We start from the raw sequence: 19,323 nt of genomic DNA, 5'->3' as shown, positions 1-19,323 counted from the left end.
CTGGTTCTTCTCACTTATGGAAATCTCCAGCTAGAGGTGATCAATATTTATGTGATGGTTTTAAAATAAAAAGATAAAGATTTTTTTTTTTAAATTAAGGCTTGCGTATAGACATTTTTAAAGGATGAACACTTTGGTACATACTAACACTTCCACTGTTCTGCTCTATGAATCATGTATCAGCTATAAAATATAGAAATTGGGATTCCTCACCTGCACAACTGCGCACATTACTAAAAATAAATGTTAAAATGCAATAAAGTTAAAATTTAATTACTCTCACCCGTGCAAAAAATGATGTATCTAATTCATCTGGAAAGTCCATAGTGTCTTCTTCAAGAAAACTAACCGGGGTAAAGCTTCTTCGTTGTACCCTTCGTAATGTACCTTCTTTTATGGAGCGCCCCTGCATTAATTTGAAAGCATAACAGAAATTACTTACATGATAGGAAGTCACCAAATTGGAATTCAACAATGCATTTAGATGGTTATTAAACACTTGCAAACATAATGAGAAGTTTTTCCACCTAAAATATATTTACATACTGATTTACATTCTATAAATACCAAATTAGAAACTGCTTACTTTTACTGCTTACCACAATCTATAGCTCTGACTCAAAATCATCTTAAGGTACCGTCACACTCAGCGACGCTGCAGCGATATAGACAACGAGCCGATCGCTGGAGCGTCGCTGTTTAGGTCGCTGTAGAGACGTCAAACACAGCAGCTCCAGAACGATGCAGGAGCGATCCAGTGACGTAACGGCGACTCACTTATCGTTCTCGCTGGTTGTTAGCTCCATGTAAAACATTGCTGACATCGTTGCTTTTGATGTCAAACATGACGATACACGCCGACCTGACGACCAAATAAAGTTCTTGACTTCTAGCTCCGACCAGCGATATCACAGCGGGATCCAGATCGCTGCTGTGTGTCAAACACAATGAGATCACTATCCAGGACGCTGCAACGTCCTTTACCTTTAGATGTTGACCGGAGGAATGGTACAATTTCACAGACCTATTTCAGGCAGTTAAATGAGGGGCTTTCGACTACATACAATAAGTGTGATGCTCATTTACATTAGCCTGTTTACAGAGACTGATGAATGATGGGGACAAAATGATTGTTAATATGATCAATCTCTCTCAAAACAATGTCATGTTATTGGCCGTACATTCCATCATTACAAAGGGGCAAAAATATGCCAATAACAATAATTTTTTTGGCCGGCATAAATGATCTGATCGCCCAAAGACTGAGTGGAGATTATCTACTAAATGAACCACAAAATCAAACCAATGTGGGCTCTGTTATTTATTATGCTTTACTGACAGTGATGAGCAAGCATGCTCATATAAGGAGTTTGTCAGCTGCAAGACATGCAGCCACAGCGACATGAGCATAGTCTTCGTTCACGCCGAAGATACTCTATTAGGACACGAGCATACTCGGATAACACCCTAGGGATATGTGCCGACCATCTGGAACTGGCATCGTTTTGGACGCAGCGCATGTAAGCGCTGCCATCTATTGAATGCAGGTGAATCCGCATGTGTTCAATGAACAGTGCGGATTCACTGTGTCCAATAGATTGTATGGGTCAAATTGACATGTCCGTCTCTGTGGATGAGCCACGGGTGTCACTGTACAAAAATGTCGTCCACAACTGCCAGGAAAATTGTTGGGGATGCAAAGAAAAACCCACAAATAACATCAGCTGAAATACTGTACTCTCTGAAACTAGAGGTGAGACTGTTTCAAGATGCACAATAAGGAGGCACTTGAAGAAAAACGGGCTGCATGGTCGAGTCCTCAGAGAAACGCCATTATTGTGCAAATGCCACAAAGTCTTCTGCCTACAATATGTGAAACAGCACAGAGACAAACCTGAAAACTTCTGAAACAAGGTAATTTGGATCGATGAGACCAAAGTTGAACTTTTTGGCTACAACCATAAATGTTACATTTGGAGAGAGGTCAACAAGGCCTATGATGAAAGGAACACCATTCCTACTGTAAAGTACGTTGGTGGATTGGGAGATCTCAAGCACGCAATTCATGCTAGACAGCACAGGAATTTACTGGAACTGGAGGCTTTTTGCCAAGAAGAGTGTGCAGCTTTACCATCTGAGAAAATAAAGGACCTCATCCACAACTACCACAAAAGATTTCAAGTTGTCATTGATGTTAGAGGGGGCAATACACAGTATTAAGAAATGGGGTATGTGAACTTCTCATCAGGGTCATTTGGATGTTTGGGGTTGTCATTATGATTTAAAAAGAGAAAACACAGCAGTTTAACAATAAATGGCTTCACCCAACCACTAACCATGAGTGGAGAAAAAGTTTTGGTGTTATCACTCATATTCTCTGAAAAAAAAGGCCAAGAAAGCAAAAATTCTGCTGAGGTATGTAAACTTTTGAGCACAACTGTATATCCAGACTGAGCCAGTATACTGGATGCTATCCAGCCTGTGTGACAAGCACTGGCTCTCAAGAGACTTTGTCAAAATAACTGTTTATTTTCTATTGCTTGCACTGAAGGCTGAATATTTTTATGCTCTGCTTATGGATGGTTTATGAAGCAGCAATAAACCAGAATGGACATTTAAATGGAAACGCTTCCTGTTTTGCCTCCCAATGCACCCAAGAGAGTAGCATTCCCACAATTGGTGTTAGAAGTGCGGGTAGCGTTCCCAGCGAACATGTGTGACTGCTACAGAGGTACTGCATGTCCTGGGTGCAGACGGTCTTAAGCCAGCAAGCGATATCAGACAAAAAGGAGTCCCTGATTACATATCTGGTGCAAGCCCAGAAGTAGCAACAGATGGCACATCAGGAGAAAAGTAAGCTACTTATGCAAGAGATCCAACAACAGCAGTAGCAATAAGACCAGCACCGACAAAAGCTGAAGCAGATCGATTTGCTCACAGAGGCGGTTTATGGCAAGGAGACCGCTCCAACTCCAAGTTGGCCACTTTTTTCTTCCTGGACAGGATTACCAAAGGAGATCCTGACCAACCAAGGAACACCCTTTATGAGTAAGCTGATGAGGGAACTGTGTAAGGCCCTGCAAATTACACAACTGAGGCCATCAGTATACCATCCCCAGGAAGACAGCCTTGTGGAAAGGTTTAATAAAACATTGAAGAGTATGCTTAAGAAGGCCACAGAAAAGGACGGAAGAGACTGGGATTATCTCCTACTGTATCTGCTGTTCTCTATCCGGGAAGTTCCGCAGGTTTCTACTGGGTTCTCTCCATTCGTAATTCTGTATGGCCGACATCCGCGGTGTCTCCTTGATATAGTGAAAGAAACCTGGGAAGCCGAAGTCATGCCCCAACGGCGCATCATCGAGCACATCGCTCAGTTGCAGGTGAGGATTGCAAAGGTGATGCCCATTGTAAAGGGACATCTCCTCCAGGCACAAGAAGCTCAAGCTAGGGTCTACAATCGATCAGCCAGAATGAGGCAGTTCAACCCAGGTAACCGAGCCCTCGTACTAATTCCCACAATGGAGAGTAAGTTCTTGGCCAAGGGGCAAGTGCCTTATGAAGTGGAGAAAAAGCTTGGAGAAGTGAATTAAAAGATTCATCAACTAGGAAAACATAAGCCATACCAGGTCTACCACATCAATCTCATCAAGCTGCGGAAAGACAGAAAGTCCATGCTTCCTGGTCAGGCCTGAAGCCAAGGTTGAAGGAGTCGCAATAGTGGAGAGGCTGTTGAGGGCCCAAAAACAGCAGTGTCAGGAATTGCTGCAGCAGAAGAGGGACCTGTTCTCAGAATTGCCACGGTAGACAAAGGTAATAGAACACGAGGTTCTGATGGAAACCCATGTGCGTGTGAATTTGAAGCCCTATCAAATTCCCAAGGCTCAAAGAGAGCTGATCTTCAAGGACGTAAGTTGAATGTTGAGTCAATGAGAAATCCAAGAGTGGATAGTCTAGCCCGACTGTCATGGTTCCAAAACCCGATGGCAAGTGGAGATTCTGCAACGATTATATTAAGCTGAAATGAAATCTCCAAGCTCTACACATATTCGATGCCGCGTGTCGATGAGCTGATTGAGAGACTTGGGCCGGCAAGGTATATAACCACCTTGGATTTAATGAAAGGATATTGGCAAATCCCCATGTCACAAGAAGCCAAAGAGAAGACGGCTTTTTTTTACGCTCGACGGATGCTTCCAATACGTCCGGATACTGTTTGGACTGCAGGGATCCCCGGCCACCTTCCAGAGGGCCATAGAACAGATAGTCACACCCCATAAGAGTTAAGCTGCAGCATGCCTGGACATTATTGTAGTTTTCAGCCCGGATTGAGGAAGTCATCTGCGAAAGGTCAAGGCGGTGTTTGACAATCTTAGGAAGGCGGGGGTTTTGATAAATCCTTAAAAATGTGCCATGGGGAAAAAAAGAGGCCAAATACCTGGGATATGTAGTAGGTAGAAGCGAGACCAAACCCCAAATCAGTAAAGTGGACGCAATCCAAAACTGGCAGAGTCCCCTCTAAAAGAAGCATGTTAGAGCCTTTCTAGGAATCGTGGGATACTACAGGACATTTATCCCAAACGTTGCCTGATGGCTGCATGTCACGGGGGTACTGGGTAGACTACAGCTGATTACCCGGGCCCCTGCAATATCCCTCAAACTAGGGAAACCCTGTCTGTCCCTCTCCCAGAGTTTACACTGAAGGTGTGCATGTCTGGGCCTGGGTTTCAGTACTAAGCTGAAACCTCCACCTGCCATCCAGTGTTAAGACCTCTCACCAACCCCTACAGAAAGCACAGACAGGGAAAACTAATAAACGCACCACGCCACAGACACACGGGAAAACACTATAATGTGCACAGGGCAAAACAATACAAATATAGGAAATACAGACAAGGTAAAGGTAAACAACACTTAGCTTAATGCTGCAAGGCACAGAACAGCAGGAAGTAACACCAGATTCACTGGACACAGCAGTAGAACAACAGTTCCCAGCAAGCTCCTTCTCACAGCTTGGTCGCTTTAGAATGAACTAACACCGGCAGTCAGCTGATGAACCAGGTGACCTCTTAAAGGATGGAGGGAGTGGTCACCACAAACATCAGCTGACCCAGCAACAATGCAATAACACCAGCGGCCACTGGGGGAGGGGGGGGGGAACTGCATTAACCCCCAATGACCAGAAAGGAAAAAAGGTCTTAAACTGAGGTAAACCAGATCTGCCACAAATCCAAAATTGGATTGTGACGCTGCACACCTGACTGACCTCTTTAAGGGGACGAAATTAGCTATAGCCAAATGGACTGTGGAGGGGTAGACAGCCTTTCAAGAGCTGAAACTTTTTGTTAGGCAATCCCTACATGTGTTGCAGCTGTCGAATAACCGCGAGACATGCTGCAGCGGCGACTCAAGCATAGTATTTGAGTATGCCGAAGATACTCTATGACGACATGAGCGTGCTCGGATAACAACTTATCAAAGCACGCTTGCTCAACACTATTTACTAATTATCTATCTACCTAAAAAGACAAAATGAGATGCAGCACCAGCTAACCACTGTGTGGGTACAAAGCTTCCCAGGCAATGTCCAATCCTATAGATACAAGCAAGAGAGAAAGGTTCACAAATGAACCGAAACGTTGCCATGTTGGGCGAATAACACCATCATTTTTTGGAAATTGGAGTGCTGCTATTCCATTTTTAAATGTTATCTATCTACACACACACACACACACACATATATATTGTAAGGTGGATACTGGACACATAGTTCATAGGAGGTATGTATCACAGAGATGGCTGTCATCTGTGATGTAGTCCTGGAGTATTTCTCTAGTGCACATAGCACTAAGAGGATAGTCTGGTGCTTCTGGGACAGGTTTTACGGGCAGCCTGAGAGATGGACGGATCTCACTGCTTATATACCCCACACCTCTTGGGTGTGGTTAACATGTTAAGATGGAGTTCATTGTTTGACACGTGGTCTGTGTGTGGAGGAAGAAGGCCTCCTGTGTGTTATATCCAGACTAAGCCGGAATAATGGATGCTATCCAGCCTGTGTGACCAGGACTGGCTCTCAAGAGACTTTGTCAAAAGAACTGTTTATTTCGTTTTGCCTGCACTGAAGGCTATTTTTGTTTTCCGCAGCTTATGGCTGGTTTATGAAGCAAGAATAAACCAGCATGGACATTTAAATGGAAACGCTTCATGTTTTGCCTCCCAACACACCCAAGAGAGTAGCATTCCCATATATACACTCACTGGCCACTTTATTAGGTACACCTGTCCAACTTCTTGTTAACACTTAATTTCTAATCAGCCAATCACATGGCGGCAACTCAGTGCATTTAGGCATGTAGACATGGTCAAGACAATCTCCTGCAGTTCAAACCGAGCATCAGTATGGGGAAGAAAGGTGATTTGAGTGCCTTTGAACGTGGCATGGTTGTTGGTGCCAGAAGGGCTGGTCTGAGTATTTCAGAAACTGATGATCTACTGGGATTTTCACGCACAACCATCTCTAGGGTTTACAGAGAATGGTCCGAAAAAGAAAAAAAATCCAGTGAGCGGCAGTTCTGTGGGCGGAAATGCCTTGTTGATGCCAGAGGTCAGAGGAGAATGGGCAGACTGGTTCGAGCTGATAGAAAGGCAACAGTGACTCAAATCGCCACCCGTTACAACCAAGGTAGGCCTAAGAGCATCTCTGAACGCACAGTGCGTCGAACTTTGAGGCAGATGGGCTACAGCAGCAGAAGACCACACCGGGTACCACTCCTTTCAGCTAAGAACAGGAAACTGAGGCTACAATTTGTACAAGCTCATCGAAATTGGACAGTAGAAGATTGGAAAAACGTTGCTTGGTCTGATGAGTCTCGATTTCTGCTGCGACATTCGGATGGTAGGGTCAGAATTTGGCGTAAACAACATGAAAGCATGGATCCATCCTGCCTTGTATGGAGCATCTTTGGGATGTGCAGCCGACAAATCTGCGGCAACTGTGTGATGCCATCATGTCAATATGGACAAAAATCTCTGAGGAATGCTTCCAGCACCTTGTTGAATCTATGCCACGAAGAATTGAGGCAGTTCTGAAGGCAAAAGGGGGTCCAACCCGTTACTAGCATGGTGTACCTAATAAAGTGGCCGGTGAGTGTAGATATACACACACACACATACGTACGTACGTATATATATTATCTACTTTTTTGCTTGTTTTTTTTTTTAAATAATTTTAAGGTAATATGCACAATAAAAAATGGCAACTGCGTATTACAGTTTACAAAATTTTGGAATATGAAAGAAAATTTGCACAAAATAAAGGAACTGGAAGCTTTGCCTAGTCACTTTAAATTCCTGAGGATATATGAATGTATATGAGGAATGCTGGAATATATAACCATGATGGTATAGTACATTAGGAGAATCATCAAACACATGTGCCTTCCATGAGGAAACCTAAAGGACATTCTTTTACCAAAGTCCTATTTTAATTTCAGGCCTCCAGCCTCAAGGTACACAGATCAACTTCAAGTTTTACACTACCACTCAGTGTACCAAAATGTGCAGAATGAAATATGTAAATTCTCTCTGGTTTATTTGATTCAAACAAAAGTTTTCCACATTTTAAAGAATTTACTTGCACCTCTTTCTCTGTCTTTTTGATTCAAAACAGTATATACAGAACAATAGTTTCCATTGTAATTCTGATATCTGCCATTTTCAGATTTTTGGGCCCTAACTACCGATGGAAAAGACACTGTAAATGAACCATTTTGGGCACACTGGCGCTGCCTGCAGTACCATCATCTGTGGGTCTACGCTGGTGAACTAAGATTGCGTGAGCAGGAAAGAGAACTTTTATCATCCAATGTATGTGTATATATTCTGATATCTCCCTCAAGTACTCTTGGAGAGTATACACTCCCATATCCTATGCCATAAATTGGAGAGGGGATGTTGACATGTTGGACATTCTGTAATCCGATCTGGGAAGTTAGAGGATGGCCATATAATAAAGTCATAAAAGGTGCTATGCCGCAGTATAAAGTATGGTTGTTATCACTTCATTGTTTATTTATTATGTATTTCCTAACCCTGCCCCAACTGTACAACATCTGTCCTGTAATATCAAGATCCTCTGTCCACCTTGACCAAGTCCTAGGTAACGTTTTTGGGTCCATTTTAAGAAAGCGGTTTCTCAGACCACTGTGTAACGAGTATAGAGATACTCTGTGTGCTGTCTGGCCCACCCTTTCATCCAAGGTGTGTGTCTGTGTCTCCTCACTCTGATCTAGTACTGATCTTACAGAACATTATTGATATTTTATGCATTTGATCCATTGTCACTTTTATTCTTATTTTGAAGTATTTTTAGTACAATCGGTGTAAAGTATATCTAAGAGGTAGGAGTAATCACCTTTACAAGTGCAGCTGCTGCCCTAAAACTCATCTTGGCTACAGACTCTTTTTTCCTTCTTCTGGGAAATCGATTAAATCCAGATCTTGAACTTGTAAATGAGCAAAGAGAAGCTGCTCCTGGAGTAATGGGTGTATGTGGCATACTGTAGCCATCGGTATCCTCCACCATTCGGAAAGCACGCCCTCGGGCCAAAGGGTCTATAATCTGCAAATATACAAATAATTAATATACATCATGTAAAAAGCAAGACAATGAATTGACGGAGTATACAGGCCATTCCTAAAAAAACAAAAACAGTACCTTCTGCATATTAAACTGAGTTGGTCCCACATATAGAGGAGGTGGTGTTTCTGTGCTTGTTAAAGATATATTATCTTGGCTTGGAAGGTCCATTTCTCTTATAACCTGTGGTTTTAACTTTCCATACCTCTGGCTACAATGTCTAAGGCTTTTCCGTTGCCATTTCTGAGTGGTATCACTATCTTTACTTACACCAAACCAATCAGCAGTGCCCCTGCAAAAGAAAAAAGTAATTAGTTATAGCAACAATGGTAGTAATAAGTAAGCCACTTGTGATGTTCTCCATAATAATGATTACAAATACCTCAAAGTACATAAATACTAATGGTCAGGCAAAAAAAAAAAAAATCGACTGGTTACAGAGTTGCAGTAAAGAAAATCCAGACTCGTCAGTAAAAGTCATTGAGTTATTGTAAACCCAATATCCTTCCATCTCATTGACTCCATATTTTCAATCAAATTAGTAGCAATGACAGGTAACAACACACTTTCTAAATGGATTTGAAGGCGACTGAAGATTTAGTCACACATGATTTACAAGCCAAAACAGCATTTCAAGTAAAAAAAAAAATCTCTTGATCAGAACCTGTTAACATTGCAGTCTCAGGCTGTGTGCCTGCAACTTTTTAGAAATCATATCTAAGGATAGTAAGGGATTAAATAAACCTTTTACATTAATTATTGTTAATCAAGAACCTTTTAAAATGTTCTAGTTTATTTTCTAATCTTTGCTCTGAAAATCTGTACTTACTTGGCACATGTGTTATTATTTCTCACATGAAATTCACTTTTACCTAATGCGAGTTATTTTTAGTATCCTAGTTAATAAGGTTTTGGAGTTATAAATTTGGTCTCTGTGGCAATTATCAAGTTTCCACTAGAACAGTGTAAAGCGCCATGGAATAAATGGCGCTATAATAATAAATAATAATAATAACATTGGTGGTGAACCGAGGGCACGCAGAGCCCTCCCTGTGGACACGCAGAGCCCTCTCTGTGGGCACGTGACACCAGCCCCTACTTCAGCTGGATCTGCATCCTCGGACACACATCCAGCTGAAGTGTATTGCAGTACATGAACTTGCCGGGTCTGTGCGCAACAAAACACGCTGCTGGCAAATCAGAGGCAGCCGCTATAGTAGGCGTACACGTGACTGGGCAGTGATATCATGTGACCCGTCGCTTGAACGCTGATATAAGCTGCTGGCTTCAGAAGGTGGAGAGGAAGGAAGGTGAGTAGGGGCGTTTATTGTGTTTAGCTTCTATGCGTCAAATAACAGCAGCGCTGGCAGGATGGGAGGGTTATAATAGGATGGGGGCATAAATACCAAGATGGGGGCATATACCAGTATGAGGAATGATATACATGGATTGGGGGACCATATACAAGGATGGAGGAGCATATACATAGATTGGGGGAGCATATAAAAGGATGGAGGAGCATATACATAGATTGGGGGAGCATATACAAGGATGGTGGAGCATATACAAAGATGGGGAGCATATACAAGGATGGGGGGCATATACAAGGATGGGGCATATACAACAAGTATGGAGGAGCATATACCACAAAGATAGGGGGGGAGCATATATCACAGGGATGGAAGAAGCATATACCATAAGAATGGAGGGAGCATATACCACAAGATACCACAAGAATGGAGGGAGCATATACCAGGATGGGGGTGCATATAACAAAATGGGTGACATATACCAAAATGGGGTGCACATACCAGGATGGGGGCATATACCAGTTTCAGGGGAGATTATACATGGATTGGGGGGGGAGCATATACATGTATTGGGGGGATATACATGGAAAGGAAGAGCACATACATGGATTGGTAGAGCATATACATGGAATGGTAGAGCGTATACATGGAATGGTAGAGCGTATACATGGAATGGTAGAGCGTATACATGGAATGGTAGAGCGTATACATGGAATGGTAGAGCGTATACATGGAATGGGAGAGCATATACAAGGATGGGGGAACATATAAAATGATAAAGGCATATACATGGATTGGGGAGCATATACAAGGATGGGGCGGCACATATAAGAATGGGGGCATATACAAGAAGTATGGAGGAGCATATACCACAAAGATGGGGGAAGCATATACCACAAGGATGGAGGGAGCATATACCAGGATGAGGGTGCATATAACAAGATGGGGGACATATACAAAAATAAGGGTGCATATACCAGGATGGGGGAATATACCAGTTTCGGGGAAACATATACCAGGCTCGGGGAGCATATACATGGAATGGGAGAGCATATACATGGAATGGGGGAACATATACAAGCATGGTGGAGCATATACAGAGATGGGGGCATATACAAGGATGGGGGGGCATATATATGGATTGGGGGAGCATACAGAAGGATGGGGGGACACATACAAGGATAGGGGGCATATAGAAGAAGTATGGGGGAGTACATACCACATGGATGTGGTAGCATATACCACAAAGATAGGGGGAGCATATATCACAAGGATGGAGGGAGCATATATCACAAGAATGGAGGGAGCATATACCAGGATGGGGGTGCATATAACAAGATGGGGGACATATACCAAAATGGGGTGCATATACCAGGAAGAGGGCACATACCAGTTTCGGGCGAGCATATACCAGGATCGGGAGATGCATATACAAGGATCGGGGGAGCATATACCAGGATCGAGGGAGCATATACATGGATTGAGGGAGCATATACATGGAATGGGAAAGCATATACATGGAATGGTAGCGCACATACATAGAATGGGAGAGCATATACAAGGATGGGGGAACATATACATGGATGGGGCATATACATGGAATGGAGGAGCATATACATGGAATGGGGAGTATATACAAGGATGGGGGAGCATATAAAATGATAGGGGCATATACATTGATTGGGGAGCATATACAAGGATGGGGGGGCACATATAAGGATGGGAGGCATATACAAGAAGTATGGAGGAGCATATACCACAAAGATGGGGAAGCATATACCACAAGGATCGCGGGAGGATATACCAGAATGGGGGTGCATGTAACAAGATGGGGGACATATACCAACATGGGATGCATATACCAGGATGGGGGCACATACCAGTTTCGGGCGAGCATATACCAGGATTGGGGGAGCATATACCAGGATCAAGGGAGCATATACATGGAATGGGAAAGCATATACATGGAATGGTAGAGCACATACATGGAATGGTAGAGCGTATACATGGAATGGTAGAGCATATACAAGGATGGGGGAACATATATATGGATGGGGCACATACAGTACAGACCAAAAGTTTGGACACACTTTTTCATTTAAAGATTTTTCTGTATTTTCAGGACTATGAAAATTGTACTTTCACACTGAAGGCATCAAAACTATGAATTAACACATGTGGAATTATATACTTAACAAAAAAGTGTGAAACAACTGAAATTATGTCTTATATTCTAGGTTCTTCAAAGTAGCCACCTTTTGATTTGATGACTGCTTTGCACACTCTTGGCATTCTCTTGATCAGCTTCAAGAGGTAGTCACCGGAAATGGTTTTCACTTCACAGGTGTGCCCTGTCAGGTTTAATAAGTGGGATTTCATGCCTTATAAATGGGGTTGGGACCATCAGTTTTGTTGTGCAGCAGTCTGGTGGATACACAGCTGATAGTCCTACTGAATAGACTGTTAGACTTTGAATTATGGCAAGAAAAAAGCAGCCAAATAAAAAAAAAAAAACAAGTAGCCATCATTACTTTAAAAAATGAAGGTCAGTCAGTCTGAAAAATTGGGCAAACTTTGAAAGTGTCCCCAAGTGCAGTGGCAAAAACCATCAAGCGCTACAAAGAAACTGGCTCACATGAGGACCGCCCAGGAAAGGAAGACCAAGAGTCACCCCTGCTTCTGAGGATAAGTTTATCCGAGTCACCAGCCTCCGAACTCGCAGGTTAACAGCAGCTCAGATTAGAGACTAGGTCAATGACACACAGAGTTCTAGCAGCAGACACATCTCTACAACAACTGTTAAGAGGAGACTTTGTGCAGCAGGCCTTCATGGTAAAATAGCTGCTAGGAAACCACCGCTAAGGACAGGAAACAAGCAGAAGAAGCTTGTTTGGGCTACAGAACACAAGGAATGGACATTAGACAAGTGGAAATCTGTGCTTTGGTCTGATGAGTCCAAATTTGGGATCTTTGGTTCCAACCATCGTGTCTTTGTGCGACGCAGAAAATGTTAACGGATGGACTCTACATGCCTGGTTCCCACCTTGAAGCATGGAGGAGGTGTGATGGTTTGGGGGTGCTTTGCTGGTGACACTGTTGGGGAGTAATTCAAAATTGAAGGCACACTGAACCAGCATGGCTACCACAGCATCTTGCAGCGGCATGCTATTTCATTCGGTTTGCGTTTAGTTGGACCATCATTTATTTCTCAACAGGACAATGACCCCAAACATACCTCCAGGCTTTGTAAAGGCTATTTGACCAAGAAGGAGAGTGATGGGGTGCTACACCAGATGGCCTGGCCTCCACAGTCACCAGACCTGAACCCAACCGAGATGGTTTGGGATGAGCTGGTCCGCAGAATGAAGGTAAAAGGGCCAACAAGTGCTAAGCATCTCTGGGAACTCCTTCAAGATTGTTGGAAGACCATTCTCGGTGACTACCTCTTGAAGCTCATCAAGATAATGCCAAGAGCGTGCAAAGCTGTCATCAAAGCAAAAGGTGGCTACTTTGAAGAACCTAGAATATAAGACATATTTTCAGTTGTTTCACACTTTTTTTGTTAAGTATATAATTCCACATGTGTTAATTCATAGTTTTGATGCCTTCAGTGTGAAAGTACAATTTTCATAGTCATGAAAATACAGAAAAATCTTTAAATGAGAAGGTGTGTCCAAACTTTTGGTCTGTACTGCATGGAGTGGAGAAGGATATACATGAAATGGGGAGTATATACAAGGATGGGGGAGAATATACAAGGATGGGGGAGCATATAAAATGATAGGGGGCATATACATGGAATGGGAGAGCATATACAAGGATGGGGGAACATATACATGGATGGGGTCATATACATGGAATGGGGGAGCATATACATGGAATGGGGAGCATATACAAGGATGGGGGAGCATATAAAATGATAGAGGCATATACATGGATTGGGGAGCATATACAAGGATGGGGCGGCACATATAATGGGGGCATAAACAAGAAGTATGGAGGAGCATATACCACAAAGATGGGGAAGCATATACCACAAGGATGGAGGGAGCATATACCAGGATGGGGGTGCATGTAACAAGATGGGGGATATATACCAAAATGGGGGTGCATATACCAGTTTCAAGGGAGATTATACCAGGATTGCGGGAGCATATACATGGATTGGGGGGGCATATACATGGAATGGTAGAGCATATACATGGAATGGTACAGCATATACATGGAATGGTAGAGCACATACATGGAATGGTAGAGCATATACACGGAATGGTAGAGCATATACATGGAATGGTAGAGCATATACATGGAATGGTAGAGCGCATACATGGAATGGTAGAGCGCATACATGGAATGGTAGAGCGCATACATGGAATGGTAGAGCGCATACATGGAATGGTAGAGCTCATACATGGAATGGTAGAGAGTATACATGGAATGGTAGAGCATATACATGGAATGGTAGAGCATATACATGGAATGGGAGAGATGCAAGGATGGGGAAAATATACATGGATGGAGTCATATACAAGGATGGGGGAGCATATACAAGGATGGGGAGCATATCCAAGGATGGGGAGCATATAAAGTGATAGGGGGCATATACATGGATTAGGGAGCATATACAAGGATGGGGGCACATATAAGGATGGGGGCATATACAAGAAGAATGGAGGAGCATATACCACAAAGATGGGGCAGCATATACCACAAGGATGGAGAGCATATACCAGGATGGGGGTACATATAACAGGATAGGGGCATATACCAGTTTCGGGGAAGCATATACCAGGCTTGGGGGAGCATATACATGGATTGGGGGGAGCATATACATAGAATCGGGGAGCATATACATGGAATGGGAGAGCATATACAGTACATTGAATGGGGGAACATATACAAGCATGATGGAGCATATATAGAGATGGGGGCATATACAAGGATGGGGGGCATATACATGGATTGGGGGAGCATATAGAAGGATGGGGGCACATACAAGGATGGGGGGCATATACAAGAAGTATGGGGGAGTATATACCACATGGAAGTGGTAGCATATAGCACAAAGATAGAGGGAGCATATATCACAAGGATGGAGGGAGCATATACCACAAGAATGGAGGGAGCATATACCAGGATGGGGGTGCATATAACAAGATGGGGACATATACCAAAATGAGGTGCATATACCAGGATGGGGGCATATACCAGTTTCCGGCGAGAATACCAGGATTGGGGGAGCATATATAGGATTGGGGGAGCATATACCAGGATCGGGGGAGCATATGCCAGGATAGGGGGAACATATACATGAATTGGGAGGCAATATACATGGAATAAGAGAGCATATACATGGAATGGTAGAGCACATACATGGAATGGTAGAGCGTATACATGGAATGGGAGAGTATATACAAGGATGGGGGAGCATATAAAATGATAGAGGGCATATACATGGATTGGGGAGCATATACAAGGATGGGGGCACATATAAGGATGGGAGGCATATACAAGAAGTATGGAGGAGCATATGCCACGAAAATAGGGAAGCAAATAGCACAAGGATGGAGGGAGCATATACCAGTTAAGGGGAAGCATATACCAGGCTCGGGTGAGCACATACATGGATTGGGGGGGCACATACATGGATTGGGGGGGCATATACATGGAATCGGGGAGCATATACATGGAATGGGGAGCATATACAAGGATGGGGGAGCATTTAAAAAGATGGGGGAGCATATAAAAGGATGGGGGAGCATATACATGGATTGGGGCCGCATATACAAGGATAGTGGAGCGTATGCATGGATGATGGAGCGTATACAAGGGGCTAATGACAACCAAGGGGCTAATTAACAAAAGTGTAGGTACAAAGGTGAAGAAATTATTAATGCTACTGTGTTACAAATAGGACTTAGAAAAAAACAGTGCAGCAATAGTAAATGCATATTCGCAAATCATTGCAAACTATAGACTATACACTGCTATACGGTAATCTACATGTTACAACAGTCAGTATATATACAGTATGTATACTTCAGTAAATTATTCGTTTTCCTATTCTCAGGACCTTCATAATGGCATTTGGATGACAGTCATGTGCTGTATGATCTAGGCCAAATGCCAGATGTTGAAATTCCTGAATGGTGATTACTTGCTGCAGCTACAATATGCAGAAGAACGCCAAACATACTAAACTTCTTTTTCATACACTGTCAGTAGTAAGAAAAAAAAAAAAGTGTGTGCATCATATGTTATCATCTAGGAATGATTTATTTTACAGACTATCATCTGACAGGTCTTCACAACAAGCATTGTAACCACAAACATCAGTTTTGACAGATCTTGTTGAAGACAGATTTGTTTGCCAATTCAGGTTAACACAGTGCACAAGGCGCCACTTAAAGGGGACCTGTCACCAGGTCAAAAGTGTCCAGTTCTTTATCTTATTTTATTCCCGCTAAGCCCCTGGATATATATAGTTCTGGAACTATTTGGAAGATATATATATATATATATATATATGTGTGTCTTTTAATTTTTTGCTTATTCTTTTGATCTTTAGAAAAGGGGTGTGGCTCACAGGATTCTCTGGAGGCGTGCTGTTAGGTTGTTCAGCATAATGATCCTGTGAGCCACACCCCTTTGGTAAGCACCATAAAAATTATTATTAAATAAACAGGCAGATATCTCTGGAAACGCAAGGTGGATTAAAAAAAAAAAACACAGGAAGTCACATTCTCATGGAAGCAGCAGGAATAGCACAATAGCACAAACTGACCATGGTGGGCACGGTGACAGGTTCTCTTTAAGGGCACATTGGACTAATATAAGGGGAACTTTAATTCTATTAGCTGACGTAAAATAACATGTATATCATTCATATATTGTAACACTGAAGAATGCACAAACCCTAACAACTACAATGGGTTTGTATGTTCATTTCTTGGTAGCTTCCCCCTATGGATTGCCATACTTAATCAAAAGTAAGAAACAAAATTACAGGCAGATTTAGAGAGACCTTGAAAAGAACATTAATTTCCTCTGAATGCCTAATATATTGTCAGACAGCTGGTTGTCTTCATTGTGGGGCTTCATGTACCTGATCTCCTCTTCTAGACACAGCAGTATGTGAGGGCCACTGCTGCAGCCAGTTGCCTTACAGCCAAAAATCATGCACAATGTCAAATATATGAGACGTTTAAAAATGATAATCTACCAAGACACAGGTAAAAGAACGCTTCAGTTATTTCTCATAATTTTGAATGGAAAGTCTTTCTGTAATTGCTATACTTAGTTTTACCTTAAACTATCTAGGGCAGGAGTGGGGAAGCTTTTTTTCTGCTGGGAGCCATTAGATCGGAGGTTCCCAACATTTCTAACCTTGAGAGCCACATTCAGCTCTGAGAGAGGGTCGAGAGCCACATCCAGTCTCGAAATAGGGTCGCAAGCCACATTCAGCTCTCGCCCCCTCACAATAGTGGCAACCAAAGCCCCCATTACAAGCATAATGGTAACCAAAGCTTTTCCACAAAAATCAATCACCCCAAAGCAGTATACAAAGCAGTATACAAAGATCCAGGGGTTCCCACAATACCCCCCTTTCAGTATTCTCCTATAAAAGACTTCCAAGACACTATCACATCCAGCTTCAAACACCTCCTCTGACAGGTGGTGTCATCTTGTCTCCAGCATACCATACTTAAATCATCTCAAAACCCCTAAGACCAGTATATATGCATCCAGATCTGCTCTACTGTACAGGGCTGCTCACAAAATTCACCATTTTCAGATGTGCTCTTCATACCTGTTTGCTATAACTGGAGCTAATGCACCAAGCTGACAGACAGCCGCGAGCCACATGTGGCTCCCGAGCTACAGGTTGGGGACCCTTGCATTAGAATATTTATACCATCATTCCCAGGCCATAAATTATCAACTTGAAGTTTATTCTGCTATTTTTAAATAAACAATTAACTGCCCCCTAATGTGATGTCAGGAGCTGCTTCTCTTTGGTGAGACGTTTGATGTTAGGTGGTAGTGAGGATGTTACTACTCGCAGCTGCTTTTCCAGGTTTGCGTTGGTCTGGAGTAGGGTTGAGCGACTTTCATTTTTTTAAGATCGAGTAGGGTTTTGGGAAACCCGATTTTGTCCAGAGTCGAGTCGAGTGCAGTCGGCCGATTATCGCTAAAAGTCGGGGATCGACCGAAACACGAAACCCAATGCAAGTCAATGGGGAAGCATAGTCGGCAGTGAGTGGAGGCCAGGAAAACACCTACAGTGCCCATTTTAATGCCAAAAACATCCATTCTTGTTTCTGAAGCTTGCCAATCTTAATTAACTGTATAATAATAGTTGGGCATAGGGAATTGGGGGAAAGTTGTGGGGGGAGTAGGGCTGGCTCAAGTTTTTCGTGGGCCCAGGAAATGCGGACTACGTCACGGCGGTGTTGCAGGGAAAGGTAAGTATTTAAAAGTTGCAAGTGCTGTGATCCTGAGCAAGCAGGGGGGGGGCCCACTCGTTCGCATTGCCACTGGCACAGGGCCCCTCAAAGTACGGCGGTGTGTTTGCATGGCGGGGGCGCCTCCCACCAGCAGCGACACTTTTGCGTACTCTGAGGGGCCCTGTGCCAGTGACGTCGCCAACGAGTATGCCCCCCCACCTGATGAAGGAACCTGCACTTTCATCTGCACCTTCCTCTTTGTCCCTGTGTAAGGTGGTATAACATGCGGGAAGGGGAACCTTACTTTCAGCAGGGACAGATTCTGGCTGTGTAGAGTACAAGGGGAATGTAGTGGTCTAGGTCAATGTACCAGCAGACTCATTTAGCAGTGGCTGGGCAATGGGCAGGATGAGGAGGAAACAGATATAGGGCCAAAGAATAAAGTAGGCTACATGCAGTTCAAAATTGGTAACAGGACTATACAGGCGGCATTGCTTTGTTCAGTGGAGTAGCAAACCCAAGAGCAGCAGACACTGTTTCAAGGGCCTAACCACACTAGTAGGCCAAATGCAGTTTAATATCTGATAGTATAGGGCGAAAGCCAGAATGTGGAAGCTCAGCTTTGTTCAGTTGAGGACAACACCAGGGAGGGGCAGACACCTTTAGTAGGCCGGAAAAGCCTATTGCATTTTTTAAAATGGTAATTTGGAGCAGAAGGTTGAAGCTCAGCTTTATTTAGTTGAGGGCAACACCAGGCAGGGGCACACAGACAGACACCTTTAGTAGGCCGGAAAAGCCTATTGCATTTTTCAAAATGGTAATTTGGAGCAGAAGGTTGAAGCTCAGCTTTATTTAGTTGAGGGCAACACCAGGGAGGGGCAGAAGCCGTTAGTAGGCCCTAACCACCATTTTTTTTTTAAAACCA

The 19,323-nt window shown here is 43.2% G+C and overlaps 1 protein-coding gene across 3 annotated transcripts in view; it reads right to left on the bottom strand.

Moving 5' to 3' along the window:
- Positions 1 to 19,323, bottom strand: part of RHBDF1 (rhomboid 5 homolog 1) — a 270,222-nt gene that overhangs the window by 72,097 nt on the left and 178,802 nt on the right. For all 3 annotated transcript variants that reach the window (XM_077275324.1, XM_077275323.1, XM_077275325.1), the window contains 3 exons: positions 8,720 to 8,933; positions 8,417 to 8,623; positions 284 to 406 (listed from right to left, as the gene is read on the bottom strand). In XM_077275324.1, the coding sequence (XP_077131439.1) occupies positions 284 to 406; positions 8,417 to 8,623; positions 8,720 to 8,933 (544 nt within the window). The remainder of the gene's footprint in view (positions 1 to 283; positions 407 to 8,416; positions 8,624 to 8,719; positions 8,934 to 19,323) is intronic.

The sequence above is a fragment of the Ranitomeya variabilis genome, chromosome 7 (genome assembly GCF_051348905.1).
Source record: "Ranitomeya variabilis isolate aRanVar5 chromosome 7, aRanVar5.hap1, whole genome shotgun sequence".
NCBI lineage: Eukaryota > Metazoa > Chordata > Amphibia > Anura > Dendrobatidae > Ranitomeya > Ranitomeya variabilis.
Note: the sequence above shows the minus strand (reverse complement) of the source record. Positions and strands in the feature narration are given on the sequence as shown.